A 21,376-nucleotide genomic window follows, 5' to 3' on the forward strand; every position below is an offset into this window, starting at 1 on the left:
TTCAGTTTATGGTGATCTTGGCAGTAGGGACTGTGTTTTTATCATTTTTTTGAATCCTAATACCAAGGACAGTAAATGAGTGAGTGGGATGAGACTGAATACAGGGATACCTATTGAAAGAGAGTTACAAAAGTTGAGAAATGAGGTGATGTAGGTCTGACTTGGGTGGTAATAATGGGAAATGAAAGAAAGGACTGGATATGAGATAGACATTGTAGAGGTAAAAATAATCAGAACTTAATGATTTGATCAGATTTTGGGGGAAAGTCACGGATGACTCAAGGGTTTAGGTCTAAGGGATTGTAAGAAAGATGGGCAAATTAGTGTGGAAGCTGGTTTCTGACAGAAAGCTGAGTGCTATTTTTGACATAAAAATGCTTTCTGAAACAAGCTTAAAGCCCTTCCTTTGTTAACAGAATTTTAGAACTAGAAGTTAATTCGTAATAATGTCCAAACATACAGATAGAAGTGTTTTCAAGTTTTAGAGATATACTAGGTCTGAAAAAGAAATTTAGAAGTTATCTGAATATAGATAATATATTACCTGAGCCTTGGGAATGAATGGAATCTGTAGGAAAAGTGCAGATAGAGAAAAAACAACAAATACTTGAGGCTGAGCACAGGTTATGGCTATTCACTTATTGAATGGGAGCACAAAGTGGAGGCAGGAAAATAGCAGAAGCGAAGCCAGAGCAGTGGATTATTTTAGAAACCAGAGGAAGAGAGGGCTTACATGAAAAGGCTGATAGAATTAAATACATATAGGGAGAATGAAAACTCCCCAGAACATGCCAGAGAGGACTTCACAAATTGGCTGATTGACTGTAATTTCCTGATGCCAGGATTAAAACAAAAAAGAAAGAAAGATTTTTTTAAGGATTTAGTTTTTAGTGTAAAAGTAATATTGAACTTTCTTTTTGCTACTTAAAAGATTATTGCACCACTTAATTCATTTGATAAACCATAGGTGCTCTAGATTCAAATTCAGGTATATGAGGTTAAATCACTTCTGAGAAAATTTGTTTTCTTTTTAGATCTTGCCATATTCAGAAGTTGCTGAAGTTCAAGAGACAGTGAGTAATATATGGTGCTATGTTGGAAATGTTAATGTTTTTGTATTTTATTAGGATTTCAAATTGGATTCTTAAAATATATCTTCCACTATACTTAATCACAAATGATTATGTCATAATAAAGAGCTAGTGTAGATTGAAAAAAGCAGTTTAAAAAATTGCTCACATTTTTCTAAAATGTAAATAGGCTTAATCTTTTTTGACTACAAACATAATGCATACTAGTATGGCATATTTAAATAGTATTTACCTCCTAAATGTAACCACTGTTAATATGTTGGCTACATCTTGCCTAAGTTTGTATGTATATGTCTTACAAATTTAGAGAACTGGAATCATTCCATTTCTACAAGCTTTTTTATAACCTACTTTTAAAAGCCCATTTATAATGGATGTTTTTCAGTAGGGGAAAAAAAAACTTGACTGACTACACAGTATTTCATTGTGTGAATGTATTATTATTTATTACCCTGTTTAAAATAGATTACTATTTTAGATTATTATAAATGGTGTTATAAATATCTATGGACACATCTTTTGAACATTTTGGATAATCACATTATTTTTAATATATATTCCTAGAAGTAAAATGCTGGATCAAAAATGTGATTAGGTTATTTTTATATAACTGACTGGCAGGCCAGATCATATTCTCTGTCCAACAGTGATAAGCTCTAGTTCTCAGAAAAATATTCCTTTAAAATCTGTCTTGTAAAACTCAAGGATAAAATGTGCACATCTGTGTTTTGCGGACGATTACAGAAATATGAAAAATTCAGCTAAGTGTAGAGTGATGACTCCTGTTCAAAGAACAAACAGTTCTCAGCTGCATTATATATTCCTCTCTGAAGTTTCTTATTCTGAGAGCCTAAGATAACACTAAATAGAGCACTCTTGGGATGTTTTATATAATCCTTCTGAATTGTGGTTTCTGGGAGCCAGCTGCAGCAGGATTGCTTCTATGAGAACAGCTTGATCGATTTTGTTGGGTGAAGAGGTGCCACCAGCTACATCAGTGCTTGATGAACTCTTCATGCTTTCCTTCAAGCTCATCAGATGACTTAAGTCAAGCCATTATGTATGTTATGAGGGAAGTGCTGTGCTAAAGGCAATGGAATCAAAGGACTGATCTCATGGAATTATTTCTGTATTATAGGGAGGCCATGTATCATAGTTTGCTGGAGACTGAGGGGTTTTCCCAGGATGAAGGGCATGATGATGAACTACCCCTTCCTTTGTATGTTTATGCTAATTATAGAGGAGGTGGCAAATATTTAGACATAAAATAAGACATGCAGTCACATTTTTTGTTTGCACAATGCTCTTTTCCTGAGATTTATAGATTAAAATCGGTAAAGATTTAGATAATGGCTATAAATATTTTATGCTTTTAATTTAAGAAGCTGGAGTGCAGTGGCTATTCACAAGCACAATCATAGTGTATTACAGCCTTGAACTCCTGGGCTTAAGCGATCGTCCTGCCTCAGCCTCCTGACTAGCTGAGAATATAGGTCCCTGCTACCACACCCAGCTCTGTTTTACCTTAATGGTCTTTTTCTGAACCAACTGATAAGAAGTTCCTGGGTTTTTTTGAGATTCTAGAAGTAATTTGGTTCTGTAGCAAAAACCAAGAGGAATGCCTAGCTTTTTACTTTTTAAAATAGCTGTGTAGACTGTTCCCACATCAGTTATTTCACATGATGTCTTTATTAATGTCTTATACAACATGGTACTGTACAGATTACACTCAGGTCCTAAAAGCATTAAGAGTAAGAAGTTAGTAGTATGCAGTTTAGCCATCCATGTGCAGAAGGCTTCAGTGATGTAAGTTACTTGGTAAATTTGATATGTAATCCTCAATTAATTACTTTTATCCCATTTCCTATTGTATCACTTACAAGAAACTCTGGGAGGATGATTTCACTTGCATCTCAGTTTAGTGCCTTGGTATCCATATCCTTCTGGAAAAGGTTTCTTTTTTAAAAAATTTGTTTTTTATTTGTATACATTAATGGGGTAAAAGTGCGATTTTGCTACATTGCTACAGTGCATTGTGGCAGAGATGGGCCCTTCAGTACTTCCATCACTGGAGCAATGGACATTGTACCCACCAAGCTGGGGAAGGTTTCTGAAGCCAGGCTTACTGTGTTTCAGCTGAATTCTTAGTTCTGTTATTCATTATGATATATGTTTTTCTGCTGCCTGTTCTCTTATCCTGTGGCATTTTTCAGTCTCTTGTGATTAAGCCCTTCAGGTCATATAACTCTCACACATATCATAATTTATACTGTTTTTTTTTACCAGCCTGTACAGATCTGTCTATCCAACTGCCTACTTGACATTTCCACTAAGGATGTCTAACAGTTGTTTTAGACTTAACTTCTCTCAAACTGAGCTCTTTGTATTTCTCCCTATAAACTACCTGCTCTCGTTGTCTTTTCCATCTCAGATAATGGCAGTTCCATCCTTCCAGGTACTCACATCCCAACACTTGATGTCATTTTGAGTCTTCTTTTTCTCTTTTACCTCACACTTAATCTGTTTGGAAATTCTGTTGACTTTATTTTCAAAATACATTCAGAACTTAACTATTTCTCATCACCTTCACTGTTACCACCAGGTCTCCTTCAACTCTTTCCTGTATTATTACGTAATCTCCTAACTGATTATACCCTTGTCTTTCTTAGTCTATTCTCAACATAACAGTCAGAGTGATCCTGTTAATACATAATCAGACCTTGTCAGTCCTTTTCTCAAACCATCCAGTGGTTCCCCATCTCATTGAAAATAAAACCGAAGTCCCAAGTAGGCCCTCCAAAGTCCTATAGAGTCTGGCATCCATTTACCTCTTTGACCTCATCTCCCACTACTTTCCTACTTATTGCATTCCATCCTCACTGGCCTTCTTACTCTTCCCTCAACACTCCAGCCCTGTTCCCAACCCAATCCTTTACACTTCTCTCTCCCTCTGTCTGGAATACTTTCCCCTCCTATATGTCCTTATGGCAGATTCCTTCATCTTATTCAGTTAATTCTATAATGAAACTTTCTTAGGCCACCCTATCTAAAATTGTCACTCCTTTTCCCCAACATTTTACATGCCCCCATTCTCTGCTTATTTTTTGCCTTAGTTTTTATGCTATATACTATGAGTTTGTGTTTATTATGTTATTGTTCATCCCTCCCACTAGAACATAAGTACGATAAGGTCAAAGTTTTTGTCAGTTTTGTTTACTGCTATGTTCCTTGGTGTCTAAAATGAAATGTATCCACAGTAGTTACTCAGTAAATATTTATTGAATGGATGATTGGAAAGGACAGTATTTATTTTGATTGTTGTTCATCGCTTCAATCTGAAAAATTTAAAAGGATTAATCCAATAAATAGAATCAGATTTATATGGCAGAGCCATGCTTGAGGATATAATATTGATAGTAAATATAAGTGGAGGTTTTTGGAACAAATGTTCAGGTATTACTATATATGCTAGGGATTATTTTCTTGGAATAAACAAGGAATACAGCTGTTCAAAAGTTGACATAATGCTGTTAATTGACAAAATCTGAGAATACAACAGAACTGTGGAATGAAAGTGAGCTTATTAAAATCTTTTACTCAAATAGAAGATCAACTCTAAGACCTTCAAACATGACTGGCCTTGTGAAATTAAATGCACTCAAATATGAATATATGATTAGAACTTTCCTTTAGGAAGTTACTAGTAAATTTAGGGGAAACTAGTAATTATTCTTATCAGTACTGGGAGATTTTTTTTAAGAAAATGTCTGTGAAGCATTTGTAAAGTTTGCCACAGTTATCTCTGTCAGCTTCCTAGCCTTTTTCAGTTTTCCAGTGTTACATTAGTTAGTTATTGGTGCATAACAAATTATCCCAAAAGTAAGTGATGTAGAACAACAAGAATTTATTATCTCAAATTTCTATGTGTTAGGAATCCAAGAGCAGTTTAACTAGGTGTCTCTGACACAAAGTCTGTCATGTGGTTACAGTCAAGATGTTGGCGAGGGAGCACTGCTGCATTCTCATCTGAAAGCTTGACTGGATGGAAGGTGGGGGCAGGAGATCTCCAAGGTTATTTAGTACTGTTGGAAGACCTCACCAACACCAAAGTTCCTTTGGGTATTAGGCCTGTCTAGCAGGCTGCCTCATGAAGTGGCAGCTGGCTTTCCCCAGGGTAATCTGTATAGGAGAGAATGCTAACAAGATGGAATCACAGTCTTGTACGATCTAATTGCAGAAGAGACATCCCATCACATCTGTCATATTCTGTTCATTAGAAGTGATTCAGTAGGTCCAGCACACACTCAGAGAAGGGATTATACACCAGGAAATGGGATCACTGGGGGCCATTCTACAGATTGCTTACCACATATACTTTAACCTCTTTTATACACGTTTGCTAGTTGTGATAACATGGCCATCAGTAATAATGACATCAGCACAATTAGTTCATTGTCAACAAAGCTATATTTTTTTTAGTTTATCTGTGAAAGAACTCATTTATAAAAGAATGAGCTTAAATGGGTGACTGCAAAAAAATGAATAGAACAAATGCTTTTAAGGCATTAGAACATACTGTAATTTCAAGCATTATGAAGTATCCATCTTTTTAGGGGAAGTAACAGGTTCAAGATTTTCTCCAAGAAGATGGCAGAAGCCCAGAACAAGCAACTGCTACCTTGTTTTGTCACAATAATTAAGACTCTCTTACTTTCTTCAAATAAAACTAAGAAATAGTGTAACCAGTGGGATTTTTGAATTTTTGTTGTTACATTAGTTTTGATATGTTGCTGTGTTTTGTATTTGAAGTGAAGGAGAGCTGAGAACTCTGTTCCTCCCAAGGCACACCAAAACATTTATCCATAGGCAACATTTAGCGTAATGTATGTTAAAATAGTTACCAAACAAAAGGTCAGCAGTCTTTTTCCTGTTTCTTTTAGTTGATTGCAAGTTCTTCATTCAAGATGAAGATTGCAAGTTCTTCATTCATTCCTAAAGACCAATAGCTCCAGATAATATGCTTGATATTTAGTAGGTCCTAAGAAAATTTTGTCTGACTTAATAAAATTTGTCTTTCTAATTAATATTCCTTTCTTTTTTTTTTGCCATTCAAGAATAAATTTGTTCTACTTTGCTGATGTCTTTGTAGAAGCTCTTTGCACAATGCTTTTTACATAATCAGCACTCAGTAAATGTTCTTTTCTCTCTTGTAGAAGAAACATACTAAATCTCTATGTAGTGTTAAGTGCTTTCATGGCATGCAGAACTAATACTTAATAGTGCATGGGTTTTATATATTTTAAAACCATCTTAAATTTTAGGAATGAATAACTTTTGACTGTCTCTTACATTTTGTAAATAATTTTTACCACTCCTAATCCATATCTTGAATTACAATTGAAAGTAATTCTTGATTTCGGTAATTTTCAAAACAAAATACTTGGGTGAATCCATTTTTCTTTTTCTACTCCCCCCCCAGATTAAAACAAATATTTGATAATGCTTAAGCCAAGATCCTTTTTTTGTGTAGAAAATGAAATTCCTTATGAATTAGGATTATTATAATTGATGTGCATGTGCTTTCTACTTATAAACTAATGCTATTTTCCTTGTCCTTTTGTTTCACTGCTGCTTCCATCCTGATGCATTTTGCTTCTTCCTGGTTTGGACTGTATTTGTTTGCTGCTCAATTACCCTGCATTAAAAGCTTCTTGGTGATAGCAAAGATGTCCTTTGGCCATCAAGTAAGTAGCTAAAGTTTGAATGGCATGTTTGGGGGACATGATAATATTTTGATGTGTACTTAGGAAAGGCAAATGGCATTTCAATTTTGATTTATTATGTTAAGTCTTCTACTTTTCTTTCCAGTAATTGAAATACATAGTAAAGAATACAGATTGTCATTCAGTGCTCAGTCCTCATCTGTTCTCATTGTCTATCTGAGATTGATAGTATTTGAATGTTTAAATCTTGATGTCTAAAGATGCATTATTTACTTATTCAGTTATCTAATTCATAATTTAGAACCTCTTCTTCATAATATACTTTTCTACAGGCATCACAAGGCATAGATCAGACCACTTTGAGGCTAGAGATGGTACAAGGAATTCACTGACATATGAAAGTGAGAAATACTGTTCTATTTTATCAGAATTTTTATTTATTATTTATTTATTTTTGAGATAGGATCTCACTCTGTTGCCCAGGCTGGAGTGCAGTGGCATGATCATAGCTCACTGCAGCCTCAAACTCCTGGGCTCAAGTGATCCTCCTGCCTCAGCCTCCCAAGTAGCTGGGATTACAGGTGTGCACCACTGTGCCTAGCTAGTTTTGTTTCTTTAAACTTTTGTAGGAACATTGTTTCACTATATTGCGCAGGCTGGTCTCGAACTCCTGGCCTCAAGTGATCCTCCTGCCATGGTCTCCCAAAGTGCTAGGATTACAGGTATGAGCCACCACACCCAGCCAGAATTTTTACATAATAGATTATTTGGTTATGAAATTTTTTGTATTTTGGGTATTTCATAAGTGAAACATGTCTTACCTCAGGGATTTAGAAGATGTACCCTTTAAAATTATGTCCAATTCACCTCAACAAAATTTTACTGAGAGTGTTTTCTTTAGGGCAGGGATTTGACACTGGGCTAACATTTGGGTACATACAATGAATAAATAATGTTCCTGTACCTAAGGATTTTTATAGTCTAGCTGGGGAGTGATGGGGCAGTTTTCGTGTTAAAAGTCATAGAATTACCGAGGTAAGAGGGGCTTCAGAGATCATCTAATAAAGCATTAATTTTATAGATGAAGAGCCTGAGACTAAGAACTTAAATATTTAAGAAGTTAGAATTGGTTACTAGCCCAATATGTCTGTCTTCTACTCTTAATCAAAAATGAAAATGAAACAATTAGTTTGCTGAAGTCCAGTCTAACCAAATAATTAAAATTTTACTGTATTGTAAATTAGAAAAAGATTTTAATTTTGTTAAAGAGCAATGTAGGAAATGACATTGATTTAGGAAGGTTTAAGTTTTAGTATTTATCTCTAAATAATCATCTGTTGCAAGTAAGCTTACTGGGCTGGGGTTCATTATTTTTCACTGAACAAAAGAAAGGACTGAACGAGATAATGGCAAAGATTTCTTCTAGCTATAAGTTTTTTGGGTCTAGAACAGTTGCTATTTGTCCCTAATAATGGTTATAGTATGTACGTACTTTTTCTCTTAAAAGAGATGATTTAAAATAGTATGCTAAATTCCTTTTTTCATTCTTATGTAACAATTCTCAATATTTTAAATATATTGTTTATTATACAACCGGCATTATTAGGATAGTAGAAATTTTACAAGTAAGAAAAAGAACACAAATCTCAAAACATTTTTATGTTTTGTTGTTCAGCCTTGTGATACTTGGCAGATAATTTCAATGGATTCTTCAGTTACTTTAATTACCTCATATATTTAGATGTTGACTCAGGTGAACTGAATGGCACTGCTGAACTTTATAAATAGAATGGCATTTTTAATGTTAAATGAAGGGGTTTTGTCATAGGAACTGGGTTTTATAAATGGAGGTCTTTAATTTTTACTTGGAATAAAAGAAATTTACTAAGGTAATATATTTTACGCATATATGAATAAAAATATATAACATATATTAGAGATGACTTTATAATATACTCTGTTAAGTATTAAAAGGCTGAGGCTGTGTAATTATTAACTAGATATGATACATCTTTTAAAGTGAGATACAATTGATCCTTGAACAACATGGGTATAAGTTGACTGGGTTCACTTAAAGGCGGATTTTTTTTCAATAAATGTATTGGAAAAATTTTTGAAGGATTGCGACAGTTTGAAAAAGCTTGCAGACCGAACCATGTAGCCTAGAAATATCACAAAAAGAAAAAGGTATGTCATGAATGCATAAAATATATGTAGATACTATCTATTTTATCATTTACTACCATAAAATATATACACATGTATTCTAAAAAGTAAAAATTTATCAAAACTTACATACACAAACACAGACTGTACATGAGTGTTTGCAGTGGAGAGACAAGTAAACAAATATAAGGATGTAGTATTAAATCATAAAAGTAACTGTAGTACGTACTATGCTATTATAATAATTTCATAGCCGCCACCTGTTGCTATTGCAAGTATCTGCTTAAATGCGGTGTGGCACTTACCATCTACGTGTGAATAGTTCCTCTCTCCAGTAAATTGTGTATCACAGTGAAAAGTGATCTTTCCCAGTTCTCACATAGTTTTCATCATGTTGAATGCAATACTGTAAATTTTGAATAACATTATGAGACCCGTATGAAGTGCCACTGGTGATTCTATGAGTGCTCCCAGGAAGCAGTGAGAGGTCATGACATTATACAAGAAAAAGTTTTATTGCTTAATATGTACTGTAAATTAAGGTCTGCCCCTGTGGTTGCCTGCTATTTCAGACAAACGATTCATCTTGTAAACAGATGATGTAAACTTAATGGTATCGATAAATACAGCATTGTAAATGTATTTTCTCTTCCTTATGATTTTCTTAATAACATTTTCTTTTCTCTTGCTTACTTTATTGTGAGAATACACTATATAATACATATGACATACAAAATATGTGTTAATCAACAGTTTGTTATCTGTAAGGCTTCCAGTAAACAGTAGACTATTAGTAGTTAAGTTTTTGGGGAGTCAAAAGTTATACGCAGATTTTCAGCTGCACAAAATGTCTGCACCCCCAATGTCCATGTTGTTCAAGGGTCAGCTGTAATTTCATGGTACTTGTTTAGAATATATTGGTACAATTGAGTGAAAAAACTACATGATATATATCAACATTTACATTATTTGAGTATTTAAGAAATACCTTAGTACCTTAGAAGAAAAGGAGACTTAGGATTTTTTCGTCTTAACTTAGCTTCTTCTACTTAAATTAAATGCAAACACCAGACTTTGAAGCTTGTAAAAGTCTTCAAATTTTATATGTATGAATTGAATTCAGAAAGTTCAGAAAGTCACAGATTCATATTCTCCTTAGAAGGCACAGCTGGTATGTTAATCATATTACTATTAAATATTCCAGTATAATTTCTACTGTACTTAACATGAATAAAGTAATGAGTAGCAAAGTAGGTTAATTTACTTTCACAGGTAGAACCAGTAGAGGGCACTATAAGGTTATCCTTTGTAGGTGAGTCTGTTGAGTGTAGTGTCAGAAACAGTGCTGGAATCATAGTGATTCATTTGCCAAATATCTGTTCACTCTTTTAGCAGGTATTTACAGAGTATCAATTATGTGCCAAGGGATACAGACCGAAACAAAGTCACTGTGCCCCTCTTAAACTTCTATTTGAATAGTCCACTACTGTGCAAATGATGTAGGAAATCATAGTGATTTTTATATCATGCAGCCTCTTTTGTCTGTGTAGTTGTTAATGCTTGTGAAAGGGGTGAAGGAAAACAAATAGAAAAATGGGCTTTCTGGTTTTTTTTTTTTTTTTTTTTGTAGAGGTACGCTCTGTACATTGCTGTTTCTCTGTACTCTCACTTCAAGGTTATCAAAAATCATACAGCAATAAATACCTCAATTGAAAATGGATTAGAAGGGTGAATAGAACTAAAATTATACTTCTCGGACTGTTTCCTTTTTTATATAGTAAAGTTATTCATAGATACCTATGTCTTACTAATAGAACACTAAAACATACGTTAATTCTATTATTGTTGCTTCTTATGTTTTAAGTTAGCATTAAATGGACTGCTTAGTACATACAAAAGAATGTGTCATGTGTAAATGATAAAGCATAATCACACAATGAGCACGTATGGTCCTACAACTCAGCTTCAGAACTCTAGAATCTTAGAAATACCTAACATCATTCTGTCTGCTTCTTCTCTCTTCTATCCCTGTGCCTGCCCCCAGAGGGGATGAGTAGGTTGTATTTTTTGTTTACCATTCTTTGCTTTGTAAAAAATAGGTTTTTAAGAATTTTTAATCACATACATATTTTAATATGTATCACTAAGTTTTGCTTGGTTTTTAATTTTGAAAGAATGGTATCATGCTATGTGTAATCTTCTAAGACTTGCTTTATGTAGCTGTTTTATTTTTAAGATTCATAGCCTTGTTGTTCAGTATAGAAATGGATCATTCATTTTTGTACTATATACTGTCCCATTATATGCATCTGCCACAATTTATTAATCTATTTTATATTCAGTTGCTGAATATTTAAGTTGCTTTAATTTTTGTTAATTGTGAACAATGTTGCTATGAACATTCTTATGCTTGTCTCTTGGTACACACCTGTTAAAATTTTTCCTAGATTCTGAGAGTGGAAGTGTTGGACCCATAGGGTAGGCTGAAATTTAGTTTTATATAAGATAGCTCCAAATGGTTTTCCAAAGTACTTATATCAATTTATGCTCCATCAGTAGAGCTTCAGACATCTTGTGGCTCCCATCCTCATCAGTATTTGGCATTTTCAGATTTACTAATTTTGTCAATTTTACTGAGTATAATATATTTATTTCATTAAATTAAGTGCAAACACCAGACTTTGAAGCTTGTAAAAGTCTTCAAATTTTATATTTATGAATTGAATTTAGAAAGTTCAGAAAGTCACAGATTCATATTCTCCTTAGAAGGCACAGCTGGTATGTTAATCATATTACTATTACATATTCCAGTATAATTTCTACTGTACTTAACATGAATAAAGTAATGAGTAGCAAAGTAGGTTAATTTACTTTCACAGGTAGAACCAGTAGAGGGCACTATAAGGTTATCCTTTGTAGGTGAGTCTGTTGAGTGTAGTGTATTTGATTTTTATTTCCTTCATTTCTAAAGAGGATGAACATCTTCTCATATACTTACCAACAATTTGTAATTCTTTTTCTGTGAAATCACTGTGCACATCTTTTGCCCATTTATTATGTTGTTGGTCGTTTTCTAATTGGTTTATGGGAGTTTTTCTGAAGAACATTCTGGACACCAACCCTTTGTTGATTATGTGTTGCAAATATCTTCCGTTTTGTGACTTTCTTTTCATTCTCTTTATGGTATCTTTTAATTGAATGAATTCATAATTTTAACATAGTAGGGTATATCAATTTTTTGGTTTGTGGTTAATGTTTTGTTGTGTCTTCTTAAAAAATGAAAGAGATGGGGTCTCACTGTGTTGCTCAGGCTGACCTTGAACTCTTGGGCTCAAGTGATCCTCCCACCTCAGCCTCCCAAGTAGCTGACACTACAGGTTTGTGCCACTGTGCCCAGCTGTTCTGTCTTTTTAAAGGAATCATTCCCTATCCCAAGCTTATGAAAATATATTCTAAAGGTTTTCAAGTTTTGCTTTTTATGTTATGTCTTTAATATTTATAGAACTATTTTTTATGTGTGGTATGAGCTAGGGTTCGATCTATTTTTCCAATATGGATAACCAGTTGTTCTCATGTTATTAGTTGAGTAGTCTTTTCCGTATCTCTGTCTCATATCTAGGCTCCACAAACGTATGTGTCTGTTTCTGAGAGCTATCTGTTATGCTCTTTAGGCCAATTTATCTCTGTATCAGCACCACACATTTTAAATTGCAATAATTATTTTTAGGAATCAAATGAATCTTGGATTTAGTAACTGAAGGAGCCACCAAATACTTTATATTTTTATGAAACTTCATAAATACCTTGTAAAGTTGGTTGATTGATTCACTCAACAAAATTTTATTGAGCACCTTTAGTGTACCAGGAACGGCACCTTCAGTATGCCAGGAAGTATACCAGGACCTGAGAATTTGTGGGAAAATAAGGCAGACAAAACTTCCTCATATGGAATTTAAGGTCTAATGGAGAAAGGCAGACAATAAACAAATGATATCGCTTCAAGTAATGAGAAAAGAGCTACAATGAAAATTAAATAGGGTAAGGTGATAGAGTATAACCCTGAAGTGGCAAGCATTAATCCTAAAAAAAATTATAAATTGTGCTATATTAAAACTAAAAACTTTATTTATCAAAATGCACCATGAAGAAACCCAAAGGGCTTTTCTGAAGAGATGACATTTGAGCACAGACAACAAATGAGAGGAGCCAATAATGTGAAGATCTGGGGAGGAGTATTTCAAGCAGAAGGAGCAAGAAATATAAAGGGGACAAGATAGCATCTTTTGAGAAATACCAAGAAGGGCATTATGGCAGAAGCCAAGTGAGTGACAGGAGAATGGTAGAGAATGAGGCTGGAAAGATAAGCAGGTGTCAGTCTGTCTTGAGTCTTCAGGTCTTGGATTTTATTGTAAGCATCATGTAAAGCCACTGAGAATATTTCTGATTTATGATTTTAAAAGATTACTTGGGCTTCTGTGTAGAGAATAAACTTTATACAACAGGAAGCAAGATGATAAGTTGGTAGAAATCTGCTGCTGTGGCCCAGTGGAAAGGTAAAGGTAATGGTGGCTTGGATTAGGCGGTAGTTGTGGAAGTGGGAAGAAGCAGTGGGATTCCAGGTACATTTTGAAGGTAGAGTCTAAAGATTTCACAAATGAATTGAATGTGAGATATGAGAGAAAGAGAAAAATCAAAGAACACATCTAAGGTTTTTGGCCTGAAAAAGTAGGGGGAGGGAAGTAGTGATGGCACTGAGATGGGTGGGAGGCAGTTTTGGAGGATAAGCAGAATCAAGAATTATGTTCTAGATAAATTTGAGATGCCTGTAAATAATGAAGAGGTGATTATAAGGCAGGCAGTTGGGTGAGTTTGAGTTTGGGAGAAATATTATAGCTGGAGATAAAATTTAGGAGTCATCAGTCTAAAGTTTTTTTTTTTATTGGCTTGGTGGGAAAATAATTTTTTATACCTTTGCTTGCATGAGAAATAAAAATGTTTTTGTATTTTTACTTTGGAATATAAAGAGCTAAATATAATTTTGAAAACTTTAGCATATTGGAAAACATTAAAGCAAATTTATTAAAAAGATGTGATAAAAATGTGACTATGGAGTTCTGGTTAAGTGGAAAAATTAAATCTAGAGTGAAGACCAAATCATTCATTCTTAAAATGAAACAAAAATTTTTGTAGTCTGAAAGCAAAGAAACATACAGTGAAAGAACTTGGGGATCCTGGGACACTGTGGACTTACGATTTATTTGCCCTGTTCCTTCATTTAGTGTTTTCTCTTTTATCCTCTCTGAAACTGGGCATTGGCTCTCCTGTATTATAATAGTAGTTTGGCCAAATGGGTGAGAAGCAGCCTGAAAGCACTATGTAAATTGATTATTGGGGCAGCAAGCTTTAAGAGACAGATTTTAGAACCGAATGGGTCTTGAGTTGGAATCTTGCCTCTGTTACTTACTGACTACTTAGTCTTGGGCAAGGCAATCTCTGAACCTAAAGTTTCCCCATTTCTAAAACAGATATCATACTGACTTTCCATGAAAATTAGAAATTAGAGTAGCAATTCTAGAGAGTGTAAAATATTATTTTATATTGTAATAACTTGTATTTTTTCTGATTACTAGTTTTTATATGTTTATCGACCATTTGTATTTCTTCTGTGAAGTGACTTTGTCTTTTGTTTATTGTTCTATTGGCAAATATAAAGAGATTATAGCATAATGAGAGGTATACAGTCAACCTTGGAGTGCCTTTCATTACCAGTTGGATGTGTATTTTCATTTTTGTAATGTCTATACTTTGGATGTTTGACTTACACATACCTGTCAGTTCCTCTTGGGTTGATAGATACCAACATGAAAACAAAATGATTATGTGAATTTATTTAAATATTGAGTTGGTAAAATGAATATAACCGCTGAGGCCATTTCAGTTATAATTCTGTTCTGTGTTATGCCATTATATAAGTCTATGACTTTAGTACTGATTATTTTTCTCTTCTTTCCTTGAGCTGTTGTAGCAAACAGTGACGAAGCTCAACTGCTGACACCAGGAAAGATGAGTCAGCGCCAAGGGAAAGAAGCTTATCCAACACCAACCAAAGATTTGCATCAGCCATCTCTTAGCCCCGCAAGTCCTCACAGCCAGGGTGAGAAGTTGTCATTTTAATGTTTTGGGGTTTTTTCAACCTCTTCTGAAAAGGGAAAGGGGTAATGACATTTGGGGTCTATCATAATCTTTTTTCTTTGTAACTATTTGGTTTTATAAGGTTTTTGGTTTGTTTTGTTTGGATCACCCATAATATTCTTGAAATGAGTACATTTTTCTTAAAAGCCCTTTAATTTCTCTTATATTCTCTAACATACTTTCTTAGTTACACCATTCTTCTAATTTAGTGATTCTCACACTTTTTTGGACTCATGGTTCCTTTACACTCTTAAAAATTATTAAAGACCCTAACACGCTTCTGTTTAAGTGAGTCATATCAGTTGATATTTGCTGTATTGTAAATTGAAACTAAGAAATTTAAAAATTTTTATTATTCATTTAAAATAATAATAAACCCATTACATGTTAATGTAAAATTTTTATTAAGATTTGCTATGTTTCTTCAGCACCTCCCCCCCCCCCAAATTGATTGAGATGGTTGGTATTGTTTTATCTCAGGATTTCTTAACATTGACATTTTGGCCTGGGTAATTCTTTGTTGTGAGGGGGGCTGTCCTTTATGTTATAGGATATTAAGCAATATCCCTGGCCTCCACCCATAGACGCCAATAGCACTTTCCCCAGTTATGACAACCAGCAGTGTTTTCAGACGTTGCCAAATGTCCCTTGAGGGACAAAATCATCCTTGATTGAGAACTACTGTATGATAGTTTTTGCAAATCTCTTTACTGTCTGGCTTAATAAAAGACACCTGGATTTTCATATCTGCTTCTTCAGTCTGTTGTGATGTGATGATTTCATTGAAGTATGTGAATAAAATCTGGCCTCACATATGTAGTTGGAAAAGGAGGATTATATTAATAGCTTTTATACATAATTGTTAGATATTCTTTGATAATATACCAAAACTGGACAAATAATAGTTTCTTGAATGTTAGTTGCAATATGGAATCTGAAACTATATCAGCACTCTTTTCATACTCTGTTAAATTAAAATCCATTAGTCTGTCTTGAATTTTTTTTTTTTTTTTTGAGACAGAGTCTCACTTTGTTGCCTGTGCTAGAGTGAGTGTTATGGCGTCAGCCTACTCACAGCAACCTCAAACTCCTGGGATCAAGCAATCCTCCTGCCTCAGCCCCCCAAGTAGCTGGGACTACAGGCATGCGCCACCATGCCCAGCTAATTTTTTCTATATATATTTTTAGTTGGCCAGATAATTTCTTTCTATTTTTTTTTAGTAGAGACGGGGGTCTCGCTCTTGCTCAGGCTGGTCTCGAACTCCTGAGCTCAGATGATCCACCCACCTCAGCCTCCCAGAGTGCTAGGATTACAGACGTGAGCACCATGCCCGGCCAGTCTGTCTTGAATTTTGAATGCGTCTTTACTCCTGCATGATTTTGGACCATCATGCATTAGTCATTTAGAAAATATTTGTTCACTGAATTATGCAGATCTTCCAAGTGTTGACACACTTTAAAATACAGTACAGAGAATTGCTTTATGCACAGTTCTCATTTTGTTGCACAGAATATTCAAACCATGTGTACTTAAAGTTCAAGATTACTAATTTTTACTGCTTCATCTAGAACGTTTGTTAGTGAACTGGAATTCTTTTACCGTGAGTACATGACCATGAAGAATTCAGTGACTACTGCTACAATTTGGTGCTTTTGCCTTGATTTGTGCTCAGGTGCCAGCATTTTTACCCAGCATTGCTTTTACACTGTCAGTAAAAATGTCAACATAATGAAAAAGTATTATGAAACTGGTTTTGACCTTGCAGACCCTCTGAAAGGGTCTTGGGGGACTCCAAGAAGTTCGTGGATTACACTTCCTAATTCATAATTGATCAGTTTTGTGTAGTGGCTTCTGCTACTCAGCTGAAGTTTATTTAATCAAATGTTCTGAATTCTCCTGTGGGAATTACTCATAGCTGCAGTGGAAGGACTTCTGCTTTTAAAACTGAAAACTTAAATTTGGTATCTGAAAGCTAATATGTACTCAGGTTATTGAGTATTTTTCAAAATTAAATCTAGAGTCCTAGCTGTCATATGGTGTGTTAGGTTTTGGTGTTGTAACTTTATGAATTTTCCTTTGAAAGCAGACTTTAGTAACTTGTTTTTAAATGAGTACTAATTGGTAAATATTAAATTATATGATCATTTTTCTACTTTAGATCAATGGAAAATGTTTTCTAGTCATATGTTAGGTGAAAACACTTACATAGCATTGTGGGAACTGTAAACATTTTATATAACAAGATGAAAAGAATTACTATGTTAACATTTATTGCTTAGTCGAATGTATTTTTGGACAGTTAGCATTTTTGTTGCCAAAATGCTTTTTTGAAGATATGAAAATGGATATACGGTTCATATTCTGGTATAAATAAGCGTCATTAAAATAAAATTCTGGAAAGATGCATCCATCCTGGTTTTTCCCATTGTGTGCATAGATATGGTTCATCTGATTCATGTATCTGTGGCAGTAGAATATTTAGAGGTGTTCTTTTTAGATTTAGTAAACCAACAAGAGGATAAGTTACTAATAATTAAAACTATCCTCACTTGTATCTATCATAAACATTTTCAGGCGAACAGGGAAGTTGAGAGAAGAGTACAGTGAACATTAATATACCCATTGTGTAGATTTAATAAATTATTAACCTTTTCTTGTATTTGTTTCATTTATTTGGAGATGGAATATTTAGAGTAAGTTACAGAACTCATGATGTTATATCCCAGAATACTTAATATGTCTCTAAGAAATAAGCACATTTTCTTTTTTTAAAAAAAATTATTGCCGGGCGCAGTGGCTCACGCCTGTAATCCTAGCACTCTGGGAGGCCGAGGCGGGTGGATTGCTCGAGGTCTGGAGTTCGAGACCAGCCTGAGCGAGACCCTGTCTCTACTAAAAATAGAAAGAAATAATCTGGCCAACTAAAATATATATAGAAAAAATTACCCGGGCATGGTGATGCATGCCTGTAGTCCCAGCTACTCGGGAGGCTGAGGCAGTAGGATCCCTTAAGCCCAGGAGTTTGAGGGTGCTGTGAGCTGGGCTGACGCCATGGCACTCACTCTAGCCAGGGCAACAAAGTGACACTCTGTCTCAAGAAAAAAAAAAAAAAATTATTTTGAGACAGGGTCTCACTGTGTTGTCCAGGGTGGAATGCAGTGGCATCATTATAGCTCACAAACTCCTGGGCTCAAGTGATCCTCCTGACTCAGCCTCCCAAGTAGCTGGGACTATAGGCATGCTCCACCACTCCTGGCTAATTTTTTTATTCTTGTAGAGACAGGGTCTAACTGTGTCGCCCAGGCTGGTCTCAAACTCCCAGCCTCAAACAGTTCTCCCACCTCAGCCTCCCAAAGTGCTGGCTTAAGCCACTGTGCATGGCCCAAGCACATTTTCTTACATAACCATAAATCCTTTATTACATCTAACAAAATTAATGATAATTACTTAACCTAACACCTGGTTCATATTTACATTTCCCCAGTTATCTCCAAGTTTTTTTCAGCAGGTTTGTTGAAACCAAATAAGGTTCATACATCATATTTCGTTATGCCATTACATCTTTTATCCTGAAGTGTCTCCTTGTTTATTTTTGTTTTCGCTTGGGCCTTTGAGTTTTTTAAGAAACTGGGCCAGTGTCCTCTATAGTGTTTGACTTTTTGGATTTGTTTGATTGCTTCATTGCAGTATTGTTCAATTTTTTTCTCTATCTTCTATATTTTTTGTAAATTGGAAGTTAAATGCAAAAGCTTGATTACATCTAGGTTGAACATTTTTGGGAAGAATACTTTGAGGGAGTGTGTAGTACTTCATGCTGCATCACATGAGAATTCACCTGATATCTGACTGTCCTACTGTTAGTGATGTCAGATTGATCAGTAGCTTCAGGTGGCAACAGCCTGATTCTCTTCATTGTACATTGCATCTTTTCTTCCCTTATGACTTGAAAGTAAAAATGGATAAGATATATTTGGCATCCTGCAAATATCCTGTTCTCCGTCCACCTTTTACCAAAAGAGTTCACACCCTTTGATGATCATTAACTAAATCACTTATAATATTAGGAGTTGAAAATGATGATTTTCTAATTGTATCATTCTTTTTGCATTTGTTAATGAAGTTTTTTCTGTAAAGAAGAGATCTTCATCTTAGCACTACTTGGTAAATGTTGAAATATAGTTCCTGCAGGAAAGGCAGGATAAATGAATATTTGCTTCCTGCTAAGTAAGTACCAGTTTTTAGATTACAGAGATGATATAAAGTCTGCTTCTACTAGTGTTCACAGACCTTTTTGCCTTTTAAAGTTTTTTTCATGTCATGAAGAACTCATGCATTTTTATATATTATGTTTCAGTCATCGGTAAAATGAAGATAATATTTAGCACATAGGATTTTTATAAGGTATAAAATGAGTTAATAGGTGTAAAAACTTAGAACAGGTAGGTGATAGCCACTCATGATAGCTGATGTAATGATAATAATTATAATTATTACTATTATTTTAAATAAAAATTATTCTGTTTGGGTTGAAGGCTATTTCAGCCTTTGCTGTACTTCAGCATCTTCTAGAGGCTCATTTAGAACTTCTTTTTATATGCTCATTGGCCACTTTTATATCTTTTGTGAGGTGTCAGTTTATATTTTTACCCATTTAAAAATTGACTTGTTTATGTTATTACTGAGTTTTAAGTGTTATTTAATATATTTTAGTATCATCTTTTGATAGTTATGTGTATTGTGTTTTCTTCCAGTTTTGGTATGGCTTTTTATTTTCTTAGTGGTTTCTTTCAAAGGGCAGATGTTTTTAATTGTGATGAGGCCCAATTTATCTATTTTTTTACTGTGAGTCAAGCTTTGTTATTGTTGTTTTTTTCCTATTAAAGAAATCTTTGCATACGCTAAAGTTGCAAAGAATGTTTTCTGTGATTTCTTTGAGAAGTTTTATAGTGTCAGGGCTCTGATTTCTCTCCTCATTTTCATTCTTACTATCACCATTCTTGGTCAGGTCTTCATCTGCTCTTTCATGCCTACATAGTACCACAGCCTCCTGACTGCTGTTAGGACCTTGTCCTCCAATATACCAGGTCCATCTTTATTAAACAACAAAAAAAAGCAACCAAACAAAAAATTGTTATGTATTTCAGTGAGATTATGATGGGATCGGGGTTCTTATAGTTGTATGTGGCCAGAGAAAACATGGATCCTATGAAATAGATCTCTCAGGGAAATAATATAAAGAAAAATAAAAAATTATAAATGAAAATACCACTTTTTATTATTCAGGCTTGTTTAATGCCTGCATTTATGTTACTCCTATTCTCAAAAAAGTGATGGCTTTCTGTTGCCTAGGGCAATGGTACCCAAGTCTGGTTGTGTCTGAGAATCACCTGAGAGCATTGCTTAGATACCGATTCCACTCCATCCTTTCAGAATCTCTAGGGTGAGGCTCAGTAGGATGCGAGTTTATAAAGTTCTCCAGGTATATCTAAGGTAGCAACATTTGGACCAGTAAGTGGAAAACAGCAATTAAGAGCATAAATTGCAGCTTCCATAATCTGATAGTCAAGGCTAAAGTTGTAGTATGTCTGATTCTACTCTACTCTTCCAGTTTTATGTTGTGTTTCTCATGGCCACGGACCTATAACTAGATGGCTGTCCTCACTCCTCCCCAGTGAGACTGTTCTTTTATTTATCCTGGTCTTCCACTATGAAAATGTCCTTGTCCCTTCCCCTTGCTTATCCAAATACTTTTCATTCTTGAAGATACAGTTTAGATGTCTTCTCTTTTATAAAACTTTTCTTAGGTGATACTCTTATCTGAATTTTCAAAATTCTCATGTCAGTGCTTTTGGGATTTTGTAATGTGCTGCTTTATATTGTTATGACATGTATGTGTGATCTCTCCAAGCAGCTTTGCAAAGAGTTAGATGCCTTAAATATAATAAGTGAAGTATTGCTTACCATTAAGATTTTCATCCATTCTCATTGTTCTTATTTTCTGGCTGATTCTGCCTCATGCATATTGATTCATGTAGGTCAATGTAGGTCCTGACTTAATATAGGTCATCATCTCTTAAAAACAGTTCTTAGGTTTTTTACAGTATGATTTCCTTCCATCATTTCTGGGTCGTTTGTTTTTTGTTTTTTAAACAGCTAGAGAGACTTACTCTCCTCACTAAACCCAAACACATCAAGATAACTTT

General features: G+C 34.5%; 1 protein-coding gene across 5 annotated transcripts in view; it reads left to right on the forward strand.

The window, feature by feature from the left end:
* Positions 1 to 21,376, forward strand: part of OSBPL8 (oxysterol binding protein like 8) — a 148,320-nt gene that overhangs the window by 61,516 nt on the left and 65,428 nt on the right. For 2 of the 5 annotated variants that reach the window (XM_045553330.1, XM_045553332.1), the window contains 3 exons: positions 1,035 to 1,073; positions 6,799 to 6,835; positions 14,997 to 15,134. In XM_045553330.1, the coding sequence (XP_045409286.1) occupies positions 1,035 to 1,073; positions 6,799 to 6,835; positions 14,997 to 15,134 (214 nt within the window). Of the gene's footprint in view, positions 1 to 1,034; positions 1,074 to 6,798; positions 6,836 to 14,996; positions 15,135 to 21,376 lie in introns of those variants that run through there. The other 3 variants (XM_045553331.1, XM_045553333.1, XM_045553334.1) reach the window with 3 other exon arrangements.

The sequence above is a fragment of the Lemur catta genome, chromosome 6 (assembly GCF_020740605.2).
Source record: "Lemur catta isolate mLemCat1 chromosome 6, mLemCat1.pri, whole genome shotgun sequence".
Classification (NCBI taxonomy): domain Eukaryota; kingdom Metazoa; phylum Chordata; class Mammalia; order Primates; family Lemuridae; genus Lemur; species Lemur catta.